Here is a 10,348-nt window from a genome sequence, read left to right on the forward strand (position 1 = left end):
AAAGAAGAAAAAAACAGAATCAAAATGAAATCAACCCTGCCGATGATGGCAGGGCTGTTGCTGCTGTTGTCACTGTGCGTATTTGTGCAGCATGTGCAGCCCCTATCGATTGACCCCGGTAAGTATGCAATCAATTAGCCGTAAATAAGCAATCCAGATGCAGACTTCAGTATTGATTTAAGGGAGCAGTTAGCAGGCTTGTTCTTAATCTATCCCCCCGTACATAATATTACGAAACTCTTAGTCAATCGCCATACCCCAAAATTAAAGATCGCTCTTACTGCCCCCGCGAACGATCGTTTGGCGACTCTAATTGCCAGATCTAGAACACTTCCTTTCCCTCCCGGTCCAATACGCTTGCCTTGTGGAAGTAACGATGAAGTAACGATTCATAAATCTTCTACGTATCCCAAAAACCTACACGTCGTACAGGGCCTGAATGTGTGCGCCCACATTGTGCCATTGCTGCGCTGGTTGGTATTGATTGATTTATTTAAATTAATTTCTTATTTGGGGCGCCAGCGACTTGTTGCCAGTGTCGTTTGTTTGATGTGCCTCTATGGTGGTGTCACTAATTACAGTGTGAATAAAAGTACTCTTGTTTGCATCATAATACGGGGTTTTAAAATGGGCATGATCTAGACTCGCTGAATCACACATTTTTCCTTTCATTTTTTCGTTTTCTGTCTTACAATTAGTTGCTTCAACTGAGCTGGAGGAATACATTAAGGATGATTTCCTAATATCGCTTCGACATATTAGGTAAGAGCACTACATCTACATTTCAGCTTCAAACAATTGCAAGGGTAAAGGTAATTTGTACTCTTCAACCCCATTTTATTCCATTCAGACCACGTCGAAAGTTTCGAATCACAATTGAGGCCCTGTTTATGATCGATTTCCCCGAATCGAAAAACAAATTCTCCTTCTACCTCGATCGCAAAAATAAACGCGGTAAGTCAAAATGCTTCCTAATCGAAAATCTATAATTCATCCACTTATCCCTGATACCTTCGTAATCCGCTTTACCGCTTCTCCAATCCAGTGACCATCGATATCACCACCCACTCGAAGGTGTACTCGAAGAATCTAATCCTGAACGATCTGAACGAATCAACAACGATCAAATCGCTAGCATTCGCGTTCCACCAGAGTGCGATCACCGTTTACATGAACTGTAAACAGTCGTCCACCGAGGAGCTGGACGTGAATCTGTCCAAGCTTTTTGCCAGCAGCGATGAACCGACCGTCAAACTGGTAATTAATCGATCCACTAATTCCATCCACCAATCATCGTTCACACAGATTGACGCTTCGGATTGATTGACGCCGAATTGGTGTTGTATTGTTTTCTTTCCTTGGCGAAATTTGTTTGGCCTTTAGTTCCGTGAGCGAAAGTATCCCCTGTTTTTGGATTCCGAGCTGGAGAAGGCGCTGAGCCGGGCCAGCTGTCAGAAGATTTTGCGCCGCAACGGTAATCACATTCACTCGCGTCAGAAGCAGACGGTGGAAAAGATGCTGAAGAATAAAGCCCAAGGTAAGTAAGGTCAGGGTTGCTGGGAGGTCGTGTAATATTAAACTAGGTATCAGCTTGGCGAAATGTGACCCTAACCCTATTCCAGGCAGCCAGCTACCCGTGTAGCCAGACCGACTTAAAATGATTTTTGCTCCGGTTCTACTCGTGTAGCCAGTAACTTTGGTGGCTTAATTTTTTTATATACAATCTAATTGTACTTCTATACAGTAATGAAAATTGTATTAACTTTCCTTCTTTCCGTTGGTGTACACACGTCATCTCTACTCTTGGTCGTTACCAAGTTTTGATTATTCAAAAATGACATTTTAATTGTGTTTAGACTGATCAAATCAATCAGCTTTAACAATTTTGTGAAAAATAATTGTGGAAAATATTTACTTCGTTTTTTTTTTTCTATGAAGAACGAGGTCCTCTCTAACGGTTTTTATTCGAATTAAAACACCATTTACATTTTGCTTAACCGCAGTAAAATTCTGAAGAAATAAAATTATATCCATGGTTTACAGTTTTATCAACTGTTAGAAATATTATGTTGTTAAATTTTGTTAAAGCAATTGAAAAATTATTTTTGGGTTATTTTTTATTTTGTCGAAAAATGTCTATTTTGAAGATTAATACGAGGGTTGACAGTAAAGTAAGGTCTCCATTTTTTTTTTCATAGAAAATGACATTTATTTACAAAAAGCGATACACCGTTGGAAAGGCCAAGGTCTTGGCTACTTTTCTACATAATCGCCATTTTTTTCCAACACCTTTCGCATCCGCACGATGAACTTGTCTAAGCCGGCAGAATACCACTCTCCGTCCGCCTCGCGCAGCCAGGTGTTGACCTCTTTCTGACCGTCGGCACCCATCGGGCAGAAACTTTGTGATACTGCTAGTTGTTCACAAGGATATGACGGATTGTTTCGCTGCTACACACTCCTCCAAGCTTCTCTTCCAAGTCCCTAATTGTCGCACGGCGGTTTTTGAGCATTTCTGCCTCCACGGCTTGAGCAATCGCATCCGAGACCGACGGTCGGCCACTTCTCTCCTCGTCGTGAACATTAGTGCGCCCGGAATTGAACTCGCGGCTCCACTTACGCACGTTTTTTATGTCCATACACTTTTCCCCGTAAACTTCAACTAGTTGACGATGGATTTCAATAGGTATCACCTTTTTCGCACTCAAAAAACGTATTACAGAACGCAATTCGCACTTGGACGCTGAAGCGAGGGGTACCTCCATCGTTGACGGCTGCTCAGCCAAGACTGAGCGGTCGGGGAAGCCTCACCCAGCAGCAAAGTGGTAGTGGGGGAACCAAGGAAGACGGCGGTGTTGCCAGATTTCGCCTAGCGCGTGATCCGGCGAAGTTGCAGCGTTGGAGACCTTACTTTATTGTCAGTCCTCGTAGTTTCAAAAATACTTCGAATTGAGAGAACATGTTTATTTCAATAGACAGAAGAAGAGTTAACTTAACTTCTATGAGTGCATTGAATTGATATTGGAATTTTTATCAAAAAGTTATGATTTTTCAAAGTTGTTGGTTACCCTTGTAGCCCGGTTGCCTGGAATATGAAGTTTTTTTTTTTGTTGCCCTGGACAGGGTTTAGGGCATTTACTAACACCTATCATATTTTATAGTAATATTATTGATATGATATGATTGTAATAGGCAATGTGATTCAGATAAGTACACAATCATTTTATCACAATATGTTCATATTACTATTAACTATACTATTCACAAAACACATCGTGATCCTCGATCCTTTATGCTGACGGGAACAAGCCGGATACAATCCGCTGTAGGTCGGTCGATGAAGGAGTGATCTATCCCGAACTCTCGCGCACTTCTTTGCTACATCGTCGGATCTACTTGGGACAGACGAATAGGCTTTTTCCTGGTTCGAGCAGGATTAGCTTCCGCGTATCTTCTGACAACGCCTTGAGTTTTAACTTCTCCTGAATCTGAAAGAGATCCTCCCAAAGACTTACGATCCCCTTAATCTCAAAATATTCGCTGAACTCGCAACTTCGCTTACTACTGAAATCGCTCTGATGTTGAATCCCAGGGGGGATATGGCTACACCACACTTCGTGCAATTCTACGACTAAAATTTTGTATGACTTTCGACCTGATGAGATGATTCCGACACCTGATCATACGATCTAGAGAACATAAGAAAACACACACCGAGTAGCTTAAGAATACTACAGCTCAAGAAATAGCTTCCCACTACCATGATCTACTGAGCTCATTAAAAACGTTTTCCAACATTATTGCAGGTGAGGTTATTCCAGAGCGCAACAAGAAGCGTGACATCCGCAACTGGCATCATACGTCCGAAAAGTACAAGGAAGCGTACCATACGGATTTCTCTGCTAACCGTGGCGATATTCCAATCATTCATGGTGATTGCGATGGTAAGTCTGTGTTCTTCTTTACTGTGAGGTAGTACCTCGGTATGACTAGGGAATCCAGCTTCCTGGGCCTTCCTAAGCTACTCCGCTGGTTTGAACAGGTACTGCTCAAATACCTCTAGGATTTAGGACCGACAGCTAGTGGCCATATGTCCTAAAGTCTGTGTTCGTGACATATATTGATACTACTTCTTTCACTAATCGGGTTTGTGCCATTTCACTTTTCTTCGTGACGATAGAGAACATTCTGAAGCTTTTGGGTGAACTGTTGAAGCTGGTCAAGGAACTAAAAGAAGAGGTTAAAGGACAACGGCATGAGATAAACTATCTGCGAGGTTTGATCGAAAACTGTGCCGGCTGTCAGCAGGCCCAACCGTTGCGCGAAAACTGCCAGTACAGTAATCCATGCTTCCCAGGTAATTAAATTCAGAGTACAGTCAGAAGATCGGCTCGAATGTTTAACACACACGAGGGCAATCACTTCGTTTTCCTTTCCGCAGGCGTACAGTGCTATGATTCATCTACCGGCATGCGTTGTGGACACTGCCCGCGAGGGTACGTTGGCGATGGCCGCAACTGTCGTCCGGGTCAAACCTGTGCGGACCAGCCCTGCTTTAAGTTAGTATCACCGTCCTTAAAAAGCGGAGTAGCAAGCTCCCATCCTATAGCCAGAGCTGCTAAGATATTGTCAATTTCTTCCCTTTTTCTCGTCTTCTCTTTCACCCCGGGTACAGTGGTGTCCAGTGCTATGACACGGTCGAGGGTGCACAGTGCGGTCCCTGCCCGGCAGGATACGAGGGCGACGGTAAGCACTGCCGGTTTCGGGACGCCTGCGAAGACAAGCCGTGTGCGCCAGGTAGGAAGTAATAGTCAAAACCTCCCAACAAGTCAAATGCCTTGAATGAATGTCTCCTCCATCCCAATTTAACCTACGCCTACGACCTACGAGACTGTCGTCGTCGACGGAGGCCCCTTAGTACGCATGGGCTACGGGGCTTCTCGAAGCGAAATATTTCCACCTTTCATCATTAGTATTATCCCTATGTCCATGCGAATATGCAGTTGTGAATGTAAACGGTGCGAATTCCGCCTAGATACGATAGAACGTTCGTGTTTTCATAATGTCATCCCTTTTTCCGAGCAACTTTCCAGTGTAGCTGACAGTATATGACCGTGTGACATGGTGTGTTTTTTTTTTCATATTTTACAAATAGTTTTTCTTGTTTCTACACCATTATCCAACACCATTTACTCTTCTCGTCCGGTAAAGCGCTAAATGTACTTAACCTTAAGCTTCACTACCAACGATATTCGACGATATCCAATAATAATAATAAACTGATCAACAACTGTTCGTTCGAAGTTTTGGTTAATGGATCGTTTCTGTTCGTTTTCTTCGAGTTGGGAGTGTAATGGCGCGCGTTTTAACAACTTTTCGTCACCTGTCCGAAACATCTGTAACAAAGGACTTGGAAACGGTTCTGCATGCTTTTAGTTTTAAAATTTCCGTTTCCCAATTAATATGATTCCCCATCTCTGCCATCTTTGAATTCATCCGCCATTTTTTAAATCGTCTTTCAACTGTTTTGCGTTGTCCGTTGAATGGTTCATTCCAACATTCCAATGTTGTGAGCTGTACGTGGTGTATTGCCACATGGTCGGAGCGTTGTTGAATCACTTGTCGTCACGTTGCAGCGCTTCCAGATCAGATATAGGATTAGGATTTCGCCTGAGCCGTGCTCGGCCGAGTGTGGGCGAAGAGTGTGAATCATGAAACCATCAATCTCTCTAACCATATTGACAAATGTGTTCACAAGCATTGCACTTTAAACATCCTTCCTTGAATGTTCCCCACATGAAGGTGTACATTGCAGTAGATTAGATCAGCAGCCGTTCTACCGCTGCGGTGCCTGTCCGGCCGGTTTCACTGGCAACGGTACTGCCTGTCATGATTTGGATGAGGTATGTGTTCCTGGAGCGGTCGTCTTATCCTTATCGGGATTACGGGTGATCGTCCCGTATTGAAACATACTATCCTGATGACTGTGTCTATTGATCTGATTGTACCTTTCTCTTTCTGGCTTTCTGATTGAAAAAAAGTGTGACCTTGTGGAACCGTGTGATGTGCGAGTACGATGCACCAACACCGTGCCCGGTTTTCGATGCGATCCTTGTCCAGGTGGCTATGTAGGTATACACTATGAGGGTCTTACGGCCAGTTCCTTCGATGGGTCGATGCAACGGCAACGGTGTACCGATCGGAACGAGTGTGCGGACGGTTCGGCACGGTGTGGAGCCAACATGGTGTGTCACAACACGGAAGGATCCTATGACTGTCAGTGTAAGCCCGGATTCATCCGTAACTCATCGCACGAGTGTTTACCATCGGATCGGATGTGTCTGGATGGGACAATCTGCGATACGAATGCTGTGTGCAAGCATGCCGGAAACAACAAGTACAGGTACTGAGATTAGGCAAACAAATGGATGAACTTTTTTTGAATATCATTTCCCGATTTAAGGTGCAAGTGTAAGGTAGGATGGGCAGGTGATGGGTTCCTATGCGGTTCCGATAAGGATCTTGACGGTTGGCCCGACACGAATCTGCTGTGCAGCGATGAGAAATGTCGTGCGGACAACTGTGTCAACATTCCCAACTCTGGTCAAGAAGATGCGGATCGTGATGGCATTGGAGATGCCTGTGATCCCGATGCGGATAACGATGGAATTCTGAATAATCCGGTAGGAATTGATATCATACGATATGAGTAATGCACAGGCAAGTCACTGAGTACACTTTTGTTTGCAGGACAATTGCCCCTTGGTACACAATCCGGACCAATTGGATAGTGATGTAGATGGAGGTGACAAGCAGGGAGATGCATGCGACAACTGTCCCACTGTATCAAACGTTGATCAGAACGATGTTGATAAGGATGGGTTGGGTGATGCCTGTGATCCCGATATCGATAACGATGGTATCCGTAACGAAGATGACAACTGCCCGAAGGTGTCCAACTTCAATCAGCTCGATACGGATGGCGATCGGGTCGGTGATGTTTGTGATAATTGTCCACTGATACCTAACCCCAACCAGGTATGGCAAATGTGAGCACTTTTTAGACATTTTTACTTATAAACTTCCATTCCGCTTACAGCACGATTCCGACAATGATCTTATCGGCGATGCTTGCGACAGTGATGTCGATCGCGATCGGGACGGTATCCAGGATAGTCGAGACAATTGTCCGAAGCTGCCCAACTCCGATCAGCTTGATTCGGACGGTGATGGTCGGGGAGATTTATGCGATACGGATGCCGATAATGATGGCATTCTGAACCACGAAGATAACTGTCCGATTGTGTTCAATCCCGACCAAACTGATGCTAATAGTAAGTTTCATCGTAATTCTTCGATGCGATGGAAGGAATTTATTCTACAACGAACTCTTTCAGATGATGGAATCGGTGACATCTGTGAGGAAGATTTCGATTTGGATCTCATCCCCAACTATCTCGATAACTGTCCGAACAATTCCAAAATCTTCTCCACCGATTTCCGTACCTATCAAACGGTTGTGCTCGATCCGGAGGGTGATTCGCAGATCGATCCGAACTGGGTGATCTACAATAAGGGGGCTGAAATTGTGCAAACACAAAACAGTGATCCTGGGTTGGCTGTTGGGTAAGTCGCATCATCATTCATCGTTCCTCTAGTCACTTAATCACATACATATTTCTATCTACAGCTACGACGCATTCGGTGGAGTCGATTTCGAAGGTACCTTCTTTGTGGATACGGAGATCGATGACGATTACGTCGGGTTCATCTTCAGCTACCAGGACAATCACAAATTCTACGCCGTCATGTGGAAGAAAAACATTCAAACGTACTGGCAGGCGACACCGTTCCGGGCGTCCGCCGAACCAGGCATCCAGCTGAAGCTTATCAACAGCAACACGGGACCGGGTGAGATGTTGCGCAACAGTCTGTGGCATACCGGGGACACCAAGGATCAGGTGAAGCTGCTCTGGAAGGATCCTCGCAACGTAGGATGGACGGAGCGTACCGCTTATCGTTGGTTGTTGCTGCACAGGCCGAAGATTGGATTGATCCGTTTGCGCATCTTCGACGGGGATCAGATGGTGGCCGATTCGGGCAACATATTTGACACCACGCTCAAGGGTGGTCGTCTGGGAGTGTTCTGCTTCTCGCAGGAGATGATCATTTGGTCCGATTTGGTGTATCGATGCAATGGTGAGTTTGTGCGCTGAATATTTCTGTGGGAGTATTGAGAAACCTCTTTTTTATTATTGTGTGACATTCCTTATTTACAGACAACGTTCCGGAAGCGATCTACCGTGAACTGCCTCCACGTTTGCAGCGCGAAGTTCAGGTGGATCATCGAGCATAAAATGGCACTTCGGTTAAACCTCGGCAAAGCTAATCGTAGTAGTACAACTAAATCTAGCGCTTAAAATATATAATTTACAAATCTGCTTCGTATAATCAGGTTGCCTCTACTTACTACTCTCCATTTCCTTTGTTGCTACCTCAGTTCAATGTCAGAGAGACACTTTTGCAGGACATACGACAATAATGCAGATCAATAAAGTGTCTGATGTTCTATTCAACTTGATAGAAGAAGAAAAACCAAAAAAAAGATCGTCCACTCTTTTCTCTGGGTATATCATCACCTTGTAACGTCATTGCTTTATTTCACACATATCCTTACACAAAAGTTAAATTATATGTAAGAAGGCGTATCGCACTATAGTTAAGGTGCTCAACCATTTTGTTTTTGTCTTATTCTAATCTCTTTATTTCAACAGAAATAAAACAAAAAAAAACCCCGTCCTACCGGCAAACACTGAACACTTGGGTTGCAAGTTACACTTTCATCGTAAGATGGCTGCCACAGCTTTTATCCTGTACCTTCAGATGATTTTTGGCGGTGTGTTTCTTCCGCACATTGTAAATACCGTACACGACCGGGTTCATGCAACTGTTCGTGCTGGCGAACAGAAACAACCCTTTCTGTATTCGTTGGTCGACATTTTTAGCCGATTCCTTGTCTAACCAGTACCTGCAAATTGGCGAAGTTGCAGAGAAAAGTGTTAGCATTAGTCAACGTCTCTATGGCGTTAAGTAAAGCCGTTCATACCACAGTGACATGACGTAGTAAGGTGTCCAACAAACCACAAACACAATCACGATCGTTATGGTCATCCGTAAAGTCTTCCGTTTTGCTCGACCAAGCACATCGATACTCGAGCGCCGAAAGCTTTCTGTAATGAATACATGTATTATTGTAAGAAACAAAGCTTTTCTTGTGCTTATAATCACTGTCACTAAACTCACCTAAATTCCTTGGATTTGTGCGGCTAAATATTTCATAGTAGATCGATCCATAGCAGTAAAGGATCACTATCAACGGGAACGTGTACATCAGACACATTACCATAACGTTGTAGATGATTTGATAGATCTCCTCCTCGAAGTAGTGGTATGTGACACACTGTTGATATCCTGTGATGTTTGGATGTACTTCCAGATGAAAAATGAACGACTGTAAACGATGCAAACTAGTGAACTTTCTCCTTATTCTTACTGATATGCGATATATCCTATACCTGAGGTAGACTACACAGACCGGACATTATCCAAGCGCCGGCAATCATCAGTACGGCACGATGTTCATGTACCTTTAACGGTTTCAGCACAGCAAAGTATCTGCCAAATAGAAGCGATCGATTAGCAGATTCACCTCACAGCAGGCAACCAAAGCCTTTCCACACCTGTCCACCGATATGCAGATCAGTATGAAGCTGGAAAGATACAGCCCAAACGTCCGAAAGAAGGCCATCACACGACACATCACATCCCCGGCAATCCATCTAACCGTGTACGCCCACCCAATTTCTAAGGGCATCATCAGAAAAGTGACCTGTATCGGGAGCAAAGAAATTAGATGCAATTCATCAACTCTTGTGCAGTAATAGGGAGCTTCAAAACTGTAACCTACCAGCAGATCTGCAATGGCTAGATGGGCTAGCATTATGTTTATTCGGGACGATGCCCGCACCTTCCGTTGAGCCAAAATTCGAAGCACTGTAAGATTTCCGGTTGCTGAAAACACCATCAACGTGCTGGAACACAACAGTTGCCAAACTTCTTAATAAACATCGTAATAGATCTATCACTTTTAATCACTTTACTCGACGGATCTTACCTGTACACCATGATGGACAGAATGTGGCCCGAGTTGAAGCGCATGTCGATCGGCATTTCGTAGTATTCTTCACCGGACGATTCGTTCGCATAAAACGACCAGTCGGCCAAGTTCCGATGGTCCTCGATACGTTGGTTCGATTTTATGAGCGCCATTGCTTCGAGCATCATCGTT

General features: G+C 44.2%; 2 protein-coding genes across 2 annotated transcripts; one reads left to right on the plus strand and one right to left on the minus strand.

Annotated features, from left to right (window-relative positions):
* LOC126556889 (cartilage oligomeric matrix protein) lies at window positions 1-8,505 on the plus strand. The gene is made up of 17 exons (XM_050212435.1): window positions 1-118; window positions 699-762; window positions 851-954; window positions 1,046-1,257; window positions 1,384-1,537; window positions 3,807-3,944; window positions 4,181-4,357; window positions 4,442-4,559; window positions 4,676-4,797; window positions 5,803-5,903; window positions 6,042-6,403; window positions 6,464-6,683; window positions 6,751-7,038; window positions 7,100-7,334; window positions 7,398-7,626; window positions 7,691-8,199; window positions 8,280-8,505. Exons 1-17 carry the CDS (start codon window positions 25-27, stop codon window positions 8,354-8,356), a joined length of 3,204 nt encoding a protein of 1,067 aa, XP_050068392.1. The 5' UTR covers window positions 1-24; the 3' UTR covers window positions 8,357-8,505.
* Window positions 8,506-8,806: 301 nt separating this feature from the next.
* Window positions 8,807-10,348, minus strand: LOC126558418 (adipokinetic hormone/corazonin-related peptide receptor variant I). The gene is made up of 7 exons (XM_050214431.1): window positions 10,175-10,348; window positions 9,968-10,091; window positions 9,741-9,889; window positions 9,576-9,675; window positions 9,304-9,511; window positions 9,107-9,230; window positions 8,807-9,028 (listed from the first exon to the last, which is right to left on the minus strand). Exons 1-7 carry the CDS (start codon window positions 10,342-10,344, stop codon window positions 8,833-8,835), a joined length of 1,071 nt encoding a protein of 356 aa, XP_050070388.1. The 5' UTR covers window positions 10,345-10,348; the 3' UTR covers window positions 8,807-8,832.

This window comes from Anopheles maculipalpis, chromosome 2RL (assembly GCF_943734695.1).
Source record: "Anopheles maculipalpis chromosome 2RL, idAnoMacuDA_375_x, whole genome shotgun sequence".
In the NCBI taxonomy this organism is placed as follows: domain Eukaryota; kingdom Metazoa; phylum Arthropoda; class Insecta; order Diptera; family Culicidae; genus Anopheles; species Anopheles maculipalpis.

What these genes read in the sequence shown, in the direction of transcription:
- LOC126556889 (XM_050212435.1), top strand. Translation starts at nt 25, where the DNA reads ATGAAATCAACCCTGCCGATGATGGCAGGGCTGTTGCTGCTGTTGTCA. An exon ending in GCGGACCAGCCCTGCTTTAA is followed by an intron (nt 4,560 to 4,675) that starts GTTAGTATCACC and finishes CCCCGGGTACAG; the next exon opens with TGGTGTCCAGTGCTATGACA. An exon ending in TGATACCTAACCCCAACCAG is followed by an intron (nt 7,039 to 7,099) that starts GTATGGCAAATG and finishes TTCCGCTTACAG; the next exon opens with CACGATTCCGACAATGATCT.
- LOC126558418 (XM_050214431.1), bottom strand. Translation starts at nt 10,344, where the DNA reads ATGATGCTCGAAGCAATGGCGCTCATAAAATCGAACCAACGTATCGAG. An exon ending in CTGTCCATCATGGTGTACAG is followed by an intron (nt 10,092 to 10,174) that starts GTAAGATCCGTC and finishes GTTGTGTTCCAG; the next exon opens with CACGTTGATGGTGTTTTCAG. An exon ending in CACAAATCCAAGGAATTTAG is followed by an intron (nt 9,231 to 9,303) that starts GTGAGTTTAGTG and finishes TATTCATTACAG; the next exon opens with AAAGCTTTCGGCGCTCGAGT.